The sequence below is a fragment of the Salminus brasiliensis genome, chromosome 20 (genome assembly GCF_030463535.1).
Source record: "Salminus brasiliensis chromosome 20, fSalBra1.hap2, whole genome shotgun sequence".
Classification (NCBI taxonomy): Eukaryota; Metazoa; Chordata; class Actinopteri; order Characiformes; family Bryconidae; genus Salminus; species Salminus brasiliensis.
This window is the reverse complement of record NC_132897.1, coordinates 32,629,365-32,647,716: the sequence shown is the minus strand read 5'-3', so window position 1 is coordinate 32,647,716 and position 18,352 is coordinate 32,629,365. Positions and strand designations below refer to the sequence as shown.

Sequence of the window (18,352 nt, the reverse complement as noted above, 5' to 3'; positions counted from 1 at the left end):
GTTGACAGTTACATATATATGTAGCACTGCATTGCGGTAAGTTGCACCCTGGATGTGATCTGATTAAAGCTATCTCTGTAGACTTGTAAATCTGCATTTATTATAATATACTTATATTGATCCGCCACAGCAGGAGATCTCTAAAGGCATGCTAGGGTATCTGGCACCAAGACTAACATAAGCAGCAGATCCTTGTCCAAGTCTTGTAAGTTGTAAGTAAGTAAGGCCTCCATGAATCCCATCAATGAGCCTTGGGTGCCCATTGGGTAAAGATATGCCTGATGTTTTGGAGATGCTTTTGGAGATGCTCTGACCTGTATCTTCGGGCTCTAGCCCGAATCACCAACCATCATTCCAGAGAACACAGTTCTTCCACTGCTCTACAGCTCAATGCTGGGGGGCTTTACACCCCTCTAGCCCACAATCAGAATCAAAGTCCAGAGCCACCAGCACCAGCACTCTCAAACACTCACCTACAGTTTACAGTGCTGAGATACGCACTTATCTTTGTGGAGAAACCTAGGGATAAATATGGAGACTAAAATAGGGGACTAAGAGCCTTTTTGAATCGGTAAGCGACTTCTGGCCCTGTGTGTGGTCCTGGTTTTGATCCTCAGTCCCGGTCGGCCGCCAGACGCGCATCATCCTCATCTGAGGGTAACTCCATTGAACTGGAGCAGACAGAATTCCCTCCGGAGAGACTGAAGAACTCCAGCAGTGTTTTAAAAGGCGGTTTAAGAAGAATGCCATTAAACAAAGGAAAGCCCCAGCTCAAGGCTATGTTCAGGGACGTGACCAACTACCGATTTCTTGGGATGTGTACAGGAAAAAACTTAGTGCCCCATACACTGTTAAAAGTATTCTTGAAGAAGTTGTGGAGGTTCTTCAGTTTAGAAATGTGGAGGAATCTCTTAAAATGCTTTGCAGAACCTTCAAGGAACGCTCTGAAGACATCTTGAAGGTTCCTCAAAGCACCTTAAGAGATTCCTCTTAAGTTTTAAATTGAAGAGCTTTCGAAGAATCAGTGTACGTTGAGATTCATCAATAATTAAACCAAAAGCCATTGACCTACACCTGACGTAGCGGGGCCTGTTTTATTTAAGATGTATTCTGTACTTCGTCTCCGAAGTACCATAGGTGCCTGAGCAGTGTGGAGCAAAGTGGAGCAAAGTGGAGCACATGCACCACCACCACCACCACTTTTTATTTTAATGGCAGATTTGACTTTCGATGTAAATAATGAGTTTTACAATTAGGGAGGACCGTCTTACCCACCCAGAAGCGGCTCTTGTAACGATAGCACTAACAAGCAGCACTAGTCATTTCCTACGGGAGTGCGTAATCTGTAGCTGTGATTTAGCGGTAGAGTTGACATCTCAACTCTATGCAACATAAAGGAGACAATTGGACACATGGTGGTCCAAGTCTGTCCTTTCGTTGCTATTCTCAATGGTGTGTTGCTGAAAATGGAAGAAACGCTGTTTAGCCGAAAAAAGAATTATAGCAATACATACAGTGTTTGTTTTGTCTGTTATGTATATTTTTTAAGCTAGGCATTGTACACGCCCACACGACAGCGCAAGCAGCCTCGTACACACGCCTGGTGCAGTGTAAGCGGCTTGTCAGTTGCTCCACTTGACAATGCCATTTTGAAATTACTTATTCTACATTATTTAGTTTGATAAAGTTACTAGAGTCTTGTTTTTTGTTGACATGTTTTCATGTCAAAATAAACAAAATTACAACAGAACAGAATATATCAAATGAGTGGTAGGAGTGTAAAAAAATATTGATATATCTGAGTATCGCAATATGATGTTTGCAAAAATGGATTCCTAAAAAAGCACAGTATTGATTTTTAATGAATAGCTAGCATTGATGTCAGGTGGTGGTTCCCACTGTTCTGACTGGATAAAAACTTTTTTTTTTTTTTACTTCTATGCATATCGTCGCTTTCAGATACCTTGCACCTCCAATTTTGTTGATGTTTTGACATAATGTGAATCTGTCAGTTGTTCTTTATGTTGTGTCAAAATGACCTGAATTATGGGCCAATGGAAATGCTCCTCAATGCCTTGGAATACAATCTTTTTACATTATAAAGCAATATATCACCTTGTTTACAGTATTGCAGAATATCACAGTATACTGAATCGTAAGCCCTGTGACATGATACAATTCGTATCGCCAGGTTCACAGCCCTAACTATTGAGGCACAAGGTCTGAAGCCCTGTCTCTCATGCTCTCTCTCAGTCTCTGGCTCTTTCATTCTCATTTTATAGCACCGAGTAAATGATCTAAAATGATGTCTGTAGAACTTGATTACAAATGGGGAGAATTTCCTCTGTGGGCCTGCTGTTTACCACACAATGCTCTTTACGGGAATGGCTGACGCGTACAGGACGTAGCCCTCGCGCTGCCGCGTTGTCACGCTGAGTCAGTATGTGTGAAACAAGCATGTTCGCCTGACTGGAACGCTTTAGAGCTGTTCGGATCACTCAAATGAAACGCAAAGTCGTCTGCATCCACTGACGTGATATTTCAGTCTCTACGGGGGAATGGATGACTATTACGGTTAGTAACTCTCTCGCTCTCTGTCTCTGCAGTTACCAGGTGTGTGTGGCCATCCTGATCTATTTCCTTCCCCTGATGGTGATGGGCTGGGCCTACGTGGTGGTGGGGCTGAATCTGTGGGCCAGCGAAATCCCAGGAGACTCCTCTGGACGCTACCAAGAACAACTCACTGCTAAACGCAAGGTCTGTGGAAGCACATAGAAATGGACATAAGGGACAGTTTGTTCAGAGATAAGGGAGGTGGCGGTGCACTATTCTACTGTGCAGCATTGCTTCCGATAAACCTGATCTGCATGGAACAGTCATTAGAAGAAAGCCTCACCTGCAACCTCGTCAAACAAAACACAACCTAGATCTGCCGAAGTAGTTTTGGAAACAAGGGCTGTGGGCTGATGGAGTTAAAATAGCACCTTTCAGTGCTGCACACTGCACTCACTATTACACCTCTGTGTCTGAGTTTAGATATTCCTTGAGTTTTTTTATAGGCCTTCCAGCTCCTCTCATTAGCTCTGACACTCTCTCGTTCGCGCTCTCCCTCACACACATACACAGCAGAAGTGGGTAGAGCAATAAAAATACGTACCCGAATAAAAGCGTTGGGAAACTCTTCCAGCACAGAGTTGGCAATAAAACGGCATGGCAACTTTTTAGTACATTGATATGGCATCGGTATAAATAAAAAAATAAGGGCTTAAAGGCTCTTTTGGGACCCAAACGATTTCAATTCTTAAAGCTCAGAAGTGAAAGATGTGGAAAGCGAAGCCGGAGCTGAACCAACACAGCAGAATGAAATTAAACGGCAAACTATAGCAATAAGCGGTTTTACAAGTAGCCACTAATGACTATTTTTCTATCGATTAATCTATCGATTATTTAGCCGATTAGTTGATTAACTTAAACGATTATTTTTGTCTTTGTCTGGTGTATTCATGCCGAAATGCTTAGAAGTGCTTAGAATAATGGCTGAATAGAAATCGGAAAAACACAAAACTCACCTCCATGACATCTTTCCTGTAGCGCCCCCTTGAGGATGATCAAGTGCATCTCGGGACAGAGTAGCAGGAGATACTACCACCTATCGGCGTTGTCGTCTCTCTCTTGTCACTCATATCTGTACGACTCATGGTTTGGTCTCCAAAATTCATCTTAGCACAGAGAAAAGAAGAATAAGGGAAAATGTTGTACTGTAATAATTACGCTTAATTAGCGGTTCTAGCACTTCCCTGGGCTTCAGAGTGGAGCAACTGTCTAAGCGCAGCTTCAGGAGATATGTAGGTCTGATGACAAGACAACATAGGTGGTTAGGATGGCCCTCTCTCTCCCCGCATCACTGACATAACTGGTACTGGTAATTAACGCCGTCCTCCAAGTGCGTCCAGCTGTCCAATGACATTGAGCTAGCAACGGTTTGGCTGGCTTCCTGAGACTTGAGGAGAAAACACATGCTTAGCCTTCACTTTCCAAGCACTGGTAGCACCTTGTCACAGGGGGGGTCGTAGGTAGTGGGAAATGTAAAGTTATGCTGATCAACATGCTGACCCATGTTTCCTGGTCTTTAGGTGGTGAAGATGATGATTGTGGTGGTGTGTACGTTTGCGATCTGCTGGCTGCCATACCACATCTACTTCCTCCTCCACCAGTTCTTTCCCTTGCTCTTCGAGAAACCCTTCATCCAGCAGGTTTACCTGGCCATCATGTGGCTCGCTATGAGCTCCACCATGTACAACCCCATCATCTACTGCTGCCTCAACGACAGGTATTTACACTGACATAACAGAGATGTAGAAATGCAGCCTATTGGATCCAGACAAGACAGCGCTCGATTGATATGCATGGATATCAGAAAATATGTTTGACTAAGTTGTATCTATTAGGGGTTAGTGCGTTAGTTCACGTGTACCACTTCAAAACATTAGCTTACAGTAAGGCAGCTAGTGTATGTTTACCACATTAGCTCAGATTTAGCATGTTAGTTCATGTTCACCACATTAGCTCACATTTAGTCTGCTAGTCTATGTTTACGATATTAGCTCAGATTGAGTCTGCTAGTCTATGTTTACGATATTAGCTCACATTTAGTCTGCTAGTCTATGTTTACGATATTAGCTCACATTTAGTCTGCTAGTCTATGTTTACGATATTAGCTCACATTTAGTCTGCTAGTCTATGTTTACTATATTAGCTCAGATTGAGTCTGCTAGTCTATGTTTACTATATTAGCTCACATTTAGTCTGCTAGTCTATGTTTACGATATTAGCTCACATTTAGTCTGCTAGTCTATGTTTACTATATTAGCTCACATTTAGTCTGCTAGTCTATGTTTACGATATTAGCTCACATTTAGTCTGCTAGTCTATGTTTACTATATTAGCTCAGATTTAGTCTGCTAGTCTATGTTTACTATATTAGCTCAGATTTAGTCTGCTAGTCTATGTTTACTATATTAGCTCACATTTAGTCTGCTAGTCTATGTTTACTATATTAGCTCAGATTTAGTCTGCTAGTCTATGTTTACTATATTAGCTCAGATTTAGTCTGCTAGTCTATGTTTACGATATTAGCTCAGATTGAGTCTGCTAGTCTATGTTTACGATATTAGCTCAGATTGAGTCTGCTAGTCTATGTTTACGATATTAGCTCAGATTGAGTCTGCTAGTCTATGTTTACGATATTAGCTCAGATTGAGTCTGCTAGTCTATGTTTACGATATTAGCTCAGATTGAGTCTGCTAGTCTATGTTTACGATATTAGCTCACATTTATATATATTTATATATCACATTTATAAATTATATATATATATATAATTTGTCAAATACTTTCCCTTTTCTCCCAATTTGGTACTGCCAGTTAACCCACCGGTTCGTAACTCCCCCTAGCACTAGCAATGCTGTTAACACATGCCTCCTCTTTTCAAACCGCTGCCAATGCGGCATCGCCGGGCAGCCGAATCGCTGAGAGGAAACCACAGGGTCCACAGCTCACAGACGCCAGTGCCGAATAACATCACCCCTCAGCGAGTGATGAGGTGAGAGAGAGCGCCATCTATCCCCCCGGAGGAGACACGGATAATTGTGCTCTCTCTGCCTTTCTCGGCTCCTCTGGGAAGGCTTTCTAGAAGATTTTGGAGTGTGTCGGTGGGACATTTCCCCCATTCATTCAGAAGTGCATTTATGAGGTCAGAAACTGATGTTGGGTGATAGGACCTGGCTCACAATCTCCACTGTAGTTCAAGGGACCTGCTGGTGGAGGAAGATCTAGGAGGGAAGACATTTCACCAACAGACTTGGTGTTGCAGCGATGGCTCCTCTGGGGCTTGACTTTATACACCTGTGGCAACAGGACTGAGTGAAACAGCTGAATTTAGTGATTCAGAGGTGTCCCAATACTTTTGTCCAAGACAGTGCATCTTCACTACACACACCATTTTACCCAACAAAGCTGCACAGAAATAATCTCCCTCTCTTTTTCTCTCTCTCTCTCTCTCTCTCTCTCTCTCTCTCTCTCTCTCTCTCTCGATTTTTTCATGTAGGGCTTAGCGCTCAGTGTCATCAGCTTCATTTTCCCACACGCTCCAAATCGGCCTCTCTCGCTCTCTCTCTCTCACACTGTTTCACGCTTCTTATTCCCCACTGTCCTCGTTTCGTCAGGCACATCTGTCCTTCATGTCATCACTCCGAAACGCTAACGCTAACAGAAGAAAAAAAAAAGAACTTCTGAAACCTTATGTACTACACATGTGTGTGTGTGTGTGTTTCTATAGGTTTCGCGCCGGGTTTAAGCAAGCGTTCCGCTGGTGCCCATGTGTGACAGTCGCCTCGTACGAAGGCCTGGAGCTCAAGTCCACCCGCTACCTGCAGACCCAGACCAGCGTGTACAAGGCCAGCCGCATGGAGACCACGGTCTCGGCGGTGATGCCCACAGCCGAGGATGGCGCCAGGTCCGGGGCCAGGCGGGCCTCGCCCGTCCACAGCCCCTCCCTGGAGCTCACCTCCAATGGTTCCTCGTCCAGGAGCATGTCCAAAACCGTGTCGGAAACCTCCAGCTTCTACTCCAGCAACAACCTGCCCGCCTAGGGGGCCGCGCTGGAGAGGCCGCGGCGGCGGAGGAAGCGTGCGTTGGTAGAACTGACGGATCTGTTACATCTCTGTATAATCTGTACCATTGTGAGAGCGATCAGAACTGCATTCATGCTTTTCCCACATTGGTCTCTCGTGGCTGGTGTCTGTCACCATTCTCTGAAAGCCTTATTCAGACACATTTGAGGAGATTGGCCACTTTTTTTTTTTTTTGTCTTCTTCCCAGTCACAGTCCAGCCTTGAAATGACTGAGCGCAGGAGTCGCAGCGGTGCCGGACGTGACTGGAGAGCTTGATGGAATGGTCCCGCCTTGTGAGAGCTGGCCGCGCTATATTCCAAGTTTACATTTACTCGCATGATGGGACGTTGAAGAATGTGCATCCCAAACAATAGGCTACCTAAACAACAAATGCAGCCTCGACCCTCAGTGTGTGTGCGGGAGAGCGCGGGAGAATGTGTGAGAATGTTTTAGAGTGTAGGTCCAGCATGCCGTTATGGCATCTCGAACCGAGAGCGTCTTCGTCCTTCTAGTGTTGGGAGGCGGGTATTCACATGATTGGGTAGAATTTAGGGTTACATAGAAATGTTTATAATTATATATAAAAAAAGAAATTACCTGACGTCACAGTTCACATACTCACATGGCTCCAGTACTGCAGGTGGCGCTGTTTTATGGATATTTCCATGACTGCTGGAACAGGTGTGTAGGCTGTAGAGTACCGCCTCCTGAGCACCAACCAATCCAATGCTTTTACTAATTAGGAGTGCTTCATCTTCCTGCAGAAACAGACGGTTGGACCATGTTGGAAAGCGCTCACACAAAAGCGAACTACATAAACGTCCAAAAACTTTCTATTTACATTTATGGCATTTAGCTGACGCTCTTATCCAGAGCGACTTGCAGGCCAATGCAGTGTTAGGAGTCTTGCCCAAGGACTCTTATTGGTGTAGCGCAGCATAGTCACCCAGACCGGGAATCAAACCCCAGTCTCCCACACATTTTTAGGGGTCCAAAAAAAGTAAGAAAAGAAAAGAAGTACGATTCTCTAAAGAACTCAAGGCGGGTCTTCTGCAGAATCAGTCTGAGGAACTATTTTGGCACTTTTATTAAAAAATGATTCCTCTACCACTTGCCACAGTGGGGGGCCAAAAAGCATATTCACTGACTTTTCAAGTTGAGCCTGGAAATTCAAATTGTCAGTGCTGAGATGTTTGAACGCCTCCCAGTTTGAGCTCCAGTGCCAAGCTGCAATCATGAACGGCGCTGGCTCAAGAGCAGAGTAATAGCTCAAACATACAGCAGGCCAAGGCTCTCGCTTTCAGCTTCTGCTTTTGCACGTTTTGTCCCTCCAATTTTGGGAATAGCTGTCTGGGTCTGTCTGACTCCGTTTGTCTTATGAACTCCAGCAAATCCTGCACCCCTCTCCGCACCCCTTCCAAACATCCACTCGCTCTCGGAGCAAGCATTCGCACACAGGCGCCCTACACACAAATTTAGCTCCCCCCACCCCCCTGCTGGGTTTGTTTTGGCCCCCTGTGATGAGGAGGACGGTTTGGCTTGTGGTTGAGAGGGAGGGCAGCGAAAGACAAAAAAGGGAGGGCTACGGGGAGGGCTACAGGCAGCACCTGTTGCCTGAGATTATGGACTCCGGTATGTGACAGTGGTATCGGTTTTCGAGCTCGCTCGAGGCCGTAGGGCATTATAAAGGATCAAGCTGTTCTGGTCCACTGGAGGTATGCTGGCACACTGGAGAGTATTCACACGTACCGACCCTGTCACGAGTCAGCGAAACCTGTTGACGCGCACAGGACCGAGATGGAGATACGCTGTACATATAATATATTCCATATTATACCACAGTTACTTCCAACCCCCCTAACGCGATTGGCTCAAATCACCCTTTAAGACCCCACATCTATTATTATTAGGGTTAGGGCTGTCCATCATTTGCGCTCTACCGGCTTCATAGTGGTGCGTCGTGCTTGGACCCCAATGATTGCCATTTGTGATGTGGTTTGAAGGCAGCTCTCAAATACGGTCCAGTTAAAGCACTTGCGAGTCGGTTTTGCAACCACATTTGCGGTTTGTCGTCTCAGTCAGTCGGACGAAGTTTCAAACCGGCGAAGTTTGCCAAAAGGCGATGACTCGGCATGTACCGTATGCTTTAACTGTCGCAACAGATTATGTCCAGTAATGTAAGTGTCACATTACCATTACCACTCACTGGCCTGGCACATGCTACAACGTGTGAGGTCATGACAGTTTAGGCCACATGCTTATTTAAAGCCATGACATCACGCGTTGAAGCATCTGTCCTCAAAGTTTCCGGTAATGGCAACGTAACGCTGTTATATTACCAGGTTGGGTTCCATGTTGGCCCTACATATGGATGCCCACCAGGGTCCCACTAAGAACAGTGATGGGACCAGGAGAGTGAGATCGCGGTGGGCTGTAACTATGGGGCCCATTTGGAAAGCTCAACTGGATCCCAGCAACAACACATGTACAAACCCACTGGGAGTTAGCCCACCTAGCCCACTTTCCAACCACTGGAGCCTGGCTTGATAAATCCAGAGGCGGCAGCATCCAGGTATCACTATGATTCTGTAGGTTCTGTAGGGTTTCTTGACGTTCCTCATATTCCCTGGGGGAACTGCATGATTGCCAGTTCTCCCCTTGCTAGACTTCCCTATCACAGCACTGGTTGGGGGAAGGCAGCAACAAGCTTCCTCCAAGACCCGTGGCGGCCCACCACATCTTTTTAAACTGCCGCCAACACAAGGTCACGTGTGGAGCTTGCAGAATGCTGACTGTCCTCCAGGTTGAAGCCCTATTCGTCCTCCATCATGTTAGGAATATCATTTCTCAAAACAACACATTTACATAATATTTACAGTGAACTTTCTCCAAGGGTGCAGTCTTATGCCACGATGGACGATGGCAAACCAACCGTTCAATGGAACAGCAATGAAAATGTTGACCACCGAACCATTCAAGTTCCAAACTCCAAACTTCACATTCCTTGGTTCTTCAAGGGGTTCCAAGCAAGAAGAAATGGCTTTTCTGGCCTCCTGTAACTTTCTACAACCAGTGTGAGGTCAGCGGATAACTATGGCTCCCCGAAACCCTCATTATATGTTCTATGAATCTAAACCTACAGCAGGCCTACACAGCACCTGCTGTGAGATATGGACATGCCATCAGGAACCCCAGGATATCTGTGCCTGTTAAAGTTCTTTGCTAACTAGCAGCTGTGTGGGTGGTGCCAGTTTTGACCTGCTGCTCTTTGCAGTTTGGGCGAAGAAGGATCTGCTAGGATAGAGCAATCTCCAGAAAAGCCAGAATCTCAGTTAACCCTAAGGAAGACACTTGAGGAGAAGCTTCAGTAGCATCTAGAGATTTCTCCTCAACTCTGAATTTTAGGCTGCAGCAATTCTGGAAGCCTGTCTGGAATTTCTCGAAAGAAGAAGGAGATGTGTCCCATCCAGAAACATGGGCTACGTTCAGAGTGAGGAACCACCACCACCATCACCGCCATCTTCAGTGTTAATACGAAAGGCCGTTAGAGAGGCCGTTATCACAGTCCATCACTGCTGGATAACACAACCTTATTGATTCCTTCTGCTGAAGTTCAAGCCTTCAACCACGCCCACCGTTTCAGAAAGTTCCTGATGAAACGCCACTCAGTCATTGACAAAACTGCGGTCAATGTTAGTAAAGTAAACTGGACTCCTCCGCAGCAATCTGCTCTTGTCTCGTATTGGTGATCTTTAGCATGGAAGATATTGACTGGACCATGAGAGCACTATTAAAGCTATGAAGGCCTTGTCTGCTTAACGATGCTTTGCTGCGGAGATTCGCCGCTGCTCCATTAAAACATCTATTGATGGCGCACCAGCAGGGCTAGACCCATGCAGTGCTTTGCCTCTTAATGATCTGCCTTCACCTTTCAGATTCTAATAAATACCAGACATGTCTGGATCCAGTTCTTTTATCTGTTGACTCAAAGGTACATTGAGAAACGTTGCGAGTATCGGCAAACACCATTCCAGTCGATCTTCAGAGACAATGCAGTCACGTTATATGTTAATAACAAGGCATGTCGTATTTTACAGCCTGTGTAATATGGATTTATATGATTTAGTTTGACTGAAACTGATGATTTAACTACCAGTTAAATTAGTACCACTTTAAATGCGGCCACAAATTCACTTAATTTCGCATATGTGCATATCTATACAGGCATTGTTTTTGGACAAGCTTAAGTGAAATAACCATTTAAAGCACCATGAAAACACTAGAAATTTTTAACCCAAGCTGTCATTTTCCACTTTAATAATTTATTAAACAGTTTGATTCAATAAAATTGATCTGATTATGCTTTTAAAATAATGTGTCAGAGGGTCCTGTTTTGAATGCATACAACAAAAAGAAGTAATATAATATTGATAGGTACATTTTTGATGGTTTTATTTAAATATTTCAGTTTTAAATTTAAATGAGCAGAGCGAAAGTGAGTATTGAGACAATTCTGTGTTACGACTTGCTGCTAATCAAACCAGAATTAAAACCATGAAATGTTTTTAAAAGGAATTAAACATATATATTTTAAAATTCTTAGAATTTTGCCAGTGAGATTGCCTGAATAAACAAAACCAAAAATTCAGTTTTCTAAACTAAGAACTTAAGTAATGATAAGTGTTTGCTCAGATTAGGGTTGATATTACTTGCTAGTAGGCTAATCACTATTACACTGGCTGCATTCCATTTCACAGGCTCCCTAAACAGTGCCCTTGCATTGTAAGGGAACTTAGGTTGGTTACACCCCTTCCTGCGGAATGCCCTGCAAAATCACTACATCGCATTGGTAGCCATCTTTCAAGATTACGCGCCACCTGTTTTAACGCTTGAAACACGCAAACTTTACTGTAAACTTTACTGTAAACTTTACTCCCTACTCTGCAGTTTGAAGCCGTCACGCCCTAGTGTTCGGAATTTCACTATAATGTCCAAATTCCCTGTGCAGTCCACTTCACAGGGACCTACTGGGGCGGTAGGAATGTACCTACTCTGTTGCAACTACACTAATACTTTACTAAAATTGTTAAACTGTTAAAGATGTACTGATTTCTTTTTTTTAATCTGTGAAATTTACATTTTCCTCCAGCTGCACCATGCCAAGTAAAAAAAAGACTTTAAAAGCCCACAGGATATTTGTTACTGTGAGGCAACATCATGCAATAGAGGTTTAAAACCTTGCTGCTGCTGCTGCAAGCTGCAGATAATGTCCACCTGGCACCTCTAAAACAGTCTCATAAACAGCAAAGCGACATGGAATTGGATCGGGCTTAAAATAGCCGATACCCGATCCATGCAAATGTACCTGGATCAGATCCTGTTTTTGCTCCAGGCCCTTTCTTGTCGCTGTAGTTTGTGATAAGCTGCCAGCTACTTTGTCTGCCAGTTTCCCCACTTCGGGCCTCAAAGTTACCCAATGACTCAGCCGTTAGCTGCTTTCATTTGGTGTTTGCCTGGCTTTTTGGAGGGGAGGGGGTCTTTGCTTAATTAAATAAAATGCTTTATCACTTTCTGGAGCTATCGGACTGGTGTCCCCAACTTCAAAGTTGGCTAGCAGTGAGACCGAAGGCTGCTGGGGAAATCAGAGATGGCCCACTGCTTACTAATAATCCACAAACAGTCAGGGGCAGCACTGCACGCCTCGGGGGATAGGAGCAAACACGCGCGACACAAAAATATATTTAGGCTCTATCTTTTAGCTTTCATCTATCTTGCTAGCCACATAATTGACTTAGCTTGTGTGGGTGTAGCCCTGTTTCAGCCTAGGACATGCTCATGTTTTCGGATTCATCAGTTCAGACCGCTTTACTGCCATGCGGTTAACGGAGGAGTCTCACAACAAGGAGTGGTGATGCTGCCACATAAAACTGTCAGTCACGAATATGGGCCAAATTCAAGCCCTAGGACCTACACACAGGGTCAAGCCGGAAAATCTGCACACCCCTTTTACCTTCTCTACGTTTTATTCCGTTACAGACTTATTCTATGATAGACTGAACTGAACTCACTGCAAAGTGTCTAGCTAAGGAAGTGGGCTGACTTAGCTTATGATCAGAAACTGATGGGTCAACGGCTTTGCTAACACAGGAACAACAGGAAGCGGCCTTTTATGCCTTTTATCTCTTGCAAATGAGCACAAGCTAGTCCTCGATTTACTGGTCAGCGATTGTCTGTTCTCTTGCTTGGTCACTCTACATTCAGAGCTGGCTTCTTCTTCAAGCTAGTCTTCTCACTAGCAGCGTTCCAGCCCGAAGTGGCAGGGACAGAGACAACGTTCTCCCAATTACAGTCAGATGTACCTGGAGCTACGTAGAACAATCCCATTTTCAGACTGGACCCCAATGTGTGGATCAATACCCAAGCTAAACCACACTTATATCTGGATATCTGGAGTTTTGAGGAGGTTGAGGTCACAGAGACGGGACGGGTGACAGCCTAGATGCTTTCAACATTAGCAAGGTTAGCCTAGCACCTCCCGTTATCAACCAGAGAAGCAAACTAGATATTAAACTTCGCTTTTTTTTTACTTCTCCATTAAGATTGGGATCATTTTCTGGTTGGGCTGGAGCTAACGGTAGGTGGGCATGTCCCAATTACAGCCACATCAAGGCACATCTTGCCCAGCCCTCTGTCTGATCCTTTCCGATCCCCGTTAGGTATTGAGATGTGGAGTCCGCATGAGTCTCCACATTACAGAACCCCCACATTACAGCACCCCCACTGTTGCAGTACAGTACAGGGGGTTTGATCCTGTGGAGTTAAGAAGGGGGTAGAAGACATGCGAGTCAGGCATGCTGGGAAGACTCCTCTGTTTGCTACGAAGGAGGAAAATCCAACTTTTCTTGTGTCTGAAATAATAAAACCGACGGAACAGCAGGGAATGCGGCATTGCTGCATGTGTGTGTGTGTGTAAGTGTGTGTGGTGACTTGGTGGACACTCTAATCAGCTTCATTTCTCTCCAATCAGAATAATTACTCTAGAGAGGAGAGCGCCATGGTCAGAACAACAGCTGTGCACATACGCACACACATTCCTCACATCTCTACGCTTGCATTTGGTAGGGCTGCTTTATTTTCACACACAGCTTTAGCCCGAGTGTGTGTGTGTGTGGGGTGAGTGTGTGTGTGTTTTTCTATTCAGTTGCAATTAGAGAAAGCACACAATGCCCATGGGCCCTCCTATTGTTAGAAGGGTCTATTCTGGTTGGATTGTCGTGTGTTAGCGGTCACGGTCCTCCGTGTCCAGGTTGCATGCGGTCCTCCTCATTAGATCCACAGCAGTTTATTTTGTTTTCATTCGCACCTGCGTCTGGGTTTATGCACTGATATATGTGCGAGTGTGTGTTTGTTTGTGTGTGTGTGTGAGAGAGAGATCCTGCCCCCAAGTGTCCAGCTGGTGGAGCTCATCATTAGAACTTGGTGTAGCTTTGATTCGGTGCCAGTGCAGAGGGCCACCCGCCAATGGGCTTCACAGCTGATCTGAGATCAAATGACCTCATACTTTGCCATGGAAGTCCTGGTGCACAGGTACTGGCAAGAACTTGCAAGATCTCGCAAGTTCTCGCAAGATCTCGCAAGAACTGAAAACGCCGCTGTAAAAACACCACAGAATCACATTGCTTTGGCGGCCCTGCCACATAGCCCTGCCTCGATTTCCTTCTGATCAAGGTTAAATTACTGTGTGTGTAAGTGTGTGTGTGTGAGTGTTTGAGGGGAGAGGCAATTGTTTGAACATTGGCTTTCTTTACTGAATGTATTCCAGATGTGGAGTTTGATAATCATGCTAGCAGGAGCCATCGTTGTTTATACACTACCATTGTGAAGTACATGATATATCCTCTATTTCTAGTGCTCATTTGACATGGGCTTTCATTAACCAATGAGCCGACAACTACATTATCCGATTGCATAGTCATGTGTATGCCCATTAATCTATACTCCATATTTACAGAGTTCTGTCATAGAGGCCCGGTCGCGTTTCGACTTGACCCCGGCCCGATTAGAACATTCTATTGCTGTGTTTTTCCTATGTGTTTGCCAACTGCAACGTCTGCTTATTAGTCGAGAACTTTGTATTTGACTCTATGTGCTGTGTTCTTTATATGCATTGCTTTGAAATGTGACACTTTGTTACGTGACTCAAATAGAAGCTTTTGGAGTGACATGAGCTAGTCTGATTATGGCTGGAACCGCAAAACAACGTGCCTTGAACATGGAAACAGTTTTATGTCTTCACCAACTGCTTCTAGAAATTTCCTAGAAGTTTTCCGCAGAACAACTCATCGGACAGGGAGGAACACTGGGTTGGGTCCAATCTTGATTTTTCCAGATGCCAATCGTAAGATCTTGATCATTCCTGGGTCCGATCTCAGTCAATCACCAGGTCACATCTTGATTTTATCAGATGCCAGTCCTAATTATTTCCTGGGATTGATTTGGGTCATTCAATATCTTGATCATTCCTGGGCCTAGTATAGATCATTCCAGGGTCTGATCTCAGTCAATCACCAGGTCCCTTCTTGATTTTATCAGATGCCAGTTGATCACTCCTGGGTCTAGTATAGATCATTCCAGGGTCCGATCTCAGTCATTCCCAGGTCCAGTCCTGATTTTATCAGAGGCCAGCCCTAATCATTTCCTGGGATTGATTTGGGTCATCCAATATCTTGATCATTCCTGGGGCTTAGTATAGATCAGTCCAGGGTGCAATCTTGGTCATTCTCAGGTCCAGTCTTGATTTTTTCCGGATGACAATCTTGATTATTTCCTGGGATTTATCTGGATCATTCAAGATCTTGATCATTCCAAGGTCCGATCTCGGTCATTCCCAGGTCCAATCTATATTTCTTCAGATCGCAATCTTGGTTATTTCCTGGGTTTGATCATTGCTAGATCTAGTATAGATCAATCAAGGGTCCGATCCTGGTCATTTCCAGGTCTAATCCTAAACAAAAAACACCCATGGCCAACTAGTAAGGGTGTAACAGTGGACCACATGACTGTAACACTGAGCTACTGAGCTACTGGATCAGACATCTTAATTAACAGAAGCCCTGTTGTCTGTTTTGGCTTTGCAGTCTCTGTTGCTAGCCTACTAACTATCCTGGAACATGATGACTTCATTCCTAAGCCATTCATCCAGGCAGATACTTGAAGAGGCCCATAAAAAAATGTGAAGCTATGCATTGTTCAGAGTGGCTGGAATTCATATTACCAAGTCACAACAGAATAAATGTGTTAAGTTCTGTAATCTTTGTACGGAGAGGGAGGGGAAAAAAGCTTTAAATATCCTGATTGTGTCAATTACACGCAGAGACAAAAAGCTGCATTCTGAGCAGCGAGGAAAATGGAGAAGAAGGGACAGCCAATCTATTAAATTTTAGTCGATCGTGTCTGGGGTGGGCAGACAGGGGAGAACGAGACCAAAATTAATAGCTTCAACCTGACAGACAGCTGGGAGTGAGTAATATAAAGCAAAATGATTGACAGCAAGGAACTAAGGAAGAGGACACAGAAGGATGGATCACCAGGGGGGTTGGCAAAAACGAGTCATGGACCGCTCGTCATGTTTGAACCACTCTCCGTAGTCTCTGAAGAGCTTCGTCTCTTGGCAAACCATTCAGCTTCCAGTTAGGGCCTATTTGCTTTCCTTTTTCTTCTCCAAATGAAGAGTAATAGGGCTGTCTCTCTAAGGCAAGATGAAAAGGACAGCAGGGGGGTTGACTGACAGTGATGGTGGGAAGGAAAGAAAATGGGCTACGAATGATCCTGAATGGGTAAAGATCACATGATCCAGAGCAAGGAAGTAGGCTTTTAGCCTTGCCTTTCAACAGAGAGCATCATCTGAACCTGCTTCATGACCAAGCTTGGGCTTCCTGAGGCAGTGTTTCCAAATTGGGAAACATCTTATGGCCTAGATTTCTGCAATCAAGAATATCGAGTACCTTCTACAATGGACAGAGCAACAAACGTAGACTGGCTGGGACTGGATTCAATAACACTTCCTTAAAGCATTTCAAAGCTAGAGCAAATCTAGAGCACTGGGTTCAGAAGCTTATTCAGATTATTCCCAGGTCTGTTTTTGACTAGATCCTTGGTCTAATCTGGATTATTCCAGAATCCAAACTAGATCAATCACAATTCTCAATTTTGCAGATTCCCAGGTGTTATCTAGATCAATGCTTGGCCTAAGCTTGATCATTCTTGGTTCTAATCTTGATATTTGCTAATACTGACCATTCCCATGACCTCCTTTGACCATTGCTGCATCTAATCCTCCTGATTTTCAAGTCTACTCTTTTTTATTACTTGCCCCTCCCCTCCCCCAAAGTTAATCCCCATCTGTAATTATTTCCCACCAGTTCCAGAGCCCATATCTATGACTCCCCATCACATGATGCTGCTCGTATGGGAGGGTAAAGGCTAGCATGTGTTTCCTCCAAGTTACATCACCTAACAGACACCTGCACTGGCTAGAGTCACACTGATCAAGGCCGATCCTACCAACCCACAGATTAAGGCCAATGGTGCACTCCTGGACTCCTGGCCACAGACGGATGTACCCAGGTCTAATCACGATCGTTCTTTTTTGATCATTTCTAGATCTAATCTTGACCAAAGCAGGATCAGATGAAAGCACAACGGTGCTGGGAGAAAAAGCAGAAAGAGCACAAATTGCCAAGAAAAATGGCCACATAAAGGTACTCTTTTGTTTGTAGAGCAGACATCCTCCTCTGGGAGTGTACCCCATCATGCAAATGGTACATTATCTCTGCTACTTTTAGACCATACAGCCCAGCTCTTAATGCCAGTGTTTGACAACTGCTTATCTTTTCAATGTGAGTCACTGTTATGAAATGTCAAGAATATCCTAGAATCATTATTTTTGGAAAAGCCTCCCTGTAGACCAACATACTCTGACTCCTTTAAGCCACCACTTGTTCATGTGATGTAAATATACTTCTGTTGTAAACGTTATTGCTTCAGAAAGCAGTCGCTTGTGTCCCTTTAAGTTGTTCTGCTTCGACGTTAGTCCTGAAAACAACCATCGTTGTGAGTTATTCTAAAAGGAGTGAACGGAGTGTAGCCAATCATTATCATAAAACACATTTTGAAAACGTGGATGGATGTTCTGTCGTTTGTATTCTGTGTGCTCTATCAATTTATCAATTTATCGTTCTCACTTCACAACTTGAGAATGACGGAGGAACAGCTCCTGATATTTTTAGTTATTATTAGATATTAGATTGTTTGATTTTCACTTTATTGCCACAAACAACTGTGATTTGTCCGCTTGGCAGCACCGTACTCTTCCTTTGCCGCCAATTTAAGGAAATCACTAATATCTGTAGGATGGTGGGTCTGCCTTAAGGAACAATGTCAATATGTAAATAGTTGTGAGTTGTTATGTAGAATCATCATGCCTATATGCCGAATAAGAACCTCTCCGCAGATAACATGTCCATGTGGGGCCTGTATAGGTAGCCCACTCAGGAACCGAAACGTTTTCTCCTTGGGTTCCACACTTAACCCCACATATGGATGCCCACCAGGATCAGTGATAGGACCAGGGGGGCTACAGTGGTTGGGACCCATGTGAGATTAAAGTGAGCTGTAACAA

At 44.4% G+C, this 18,352-nt stretch overlaps 2 protein-coding genes across 2 annotated transcripts in view; one reads left to right on the top strand and one right to left on the bottom strand.

Annotated features, from left to right (window-relative positions):
- The window catches only part of tacr1a (tachykinin receptor 1a), a 44,003-nt gene extending 26,150 nt beyond the window's left edge, over positions 1-17,853 (top strand). Inside the window, exons 3-5 of the mRNA XM_072665252.1 lie at positions 2,607-2,757; positions 4,134-4,330; positions 6,338-17,853. Of these exons, the coding sequence (XP_072521353.1) occupies positions 2,607-2,757; positions 4,134-4,330; positions 6,338-6,650 (661 nt within the window). The 3' untranslated portion in view covers positions 6,651-17,853. The remainder of the gene's footprint in view (positions 1-2,606; positions 2,758-4,133; positions 4,331-6,337) is intronic.
- LOC140542319 (tetraspanin-15) overlaps positions 1-18,352 on the bottom strand; it is a 118,317-nt gene that overhangs the window by 58,456 nt on the left and 41,509 nt on the right. The window contains exons 5-6 of the mRNA XM_072665254.1: positions 7,295-7,430; positions 3,570-3,719 (exon numbers count right to left, since the gene is read on the bottom strand). Of these exons, the coding sequence (XP_072521355.1) occupies positions 3,570-3,575 (6 nt within the window). The 5' untranslated portion in view covers positions 3,576-3,719; positions 7,295-7,430. The remainder of the gene's footprint in view (positions 1-3,569; positions 3,720-7,294; positions 7,431-18,352) is intronic.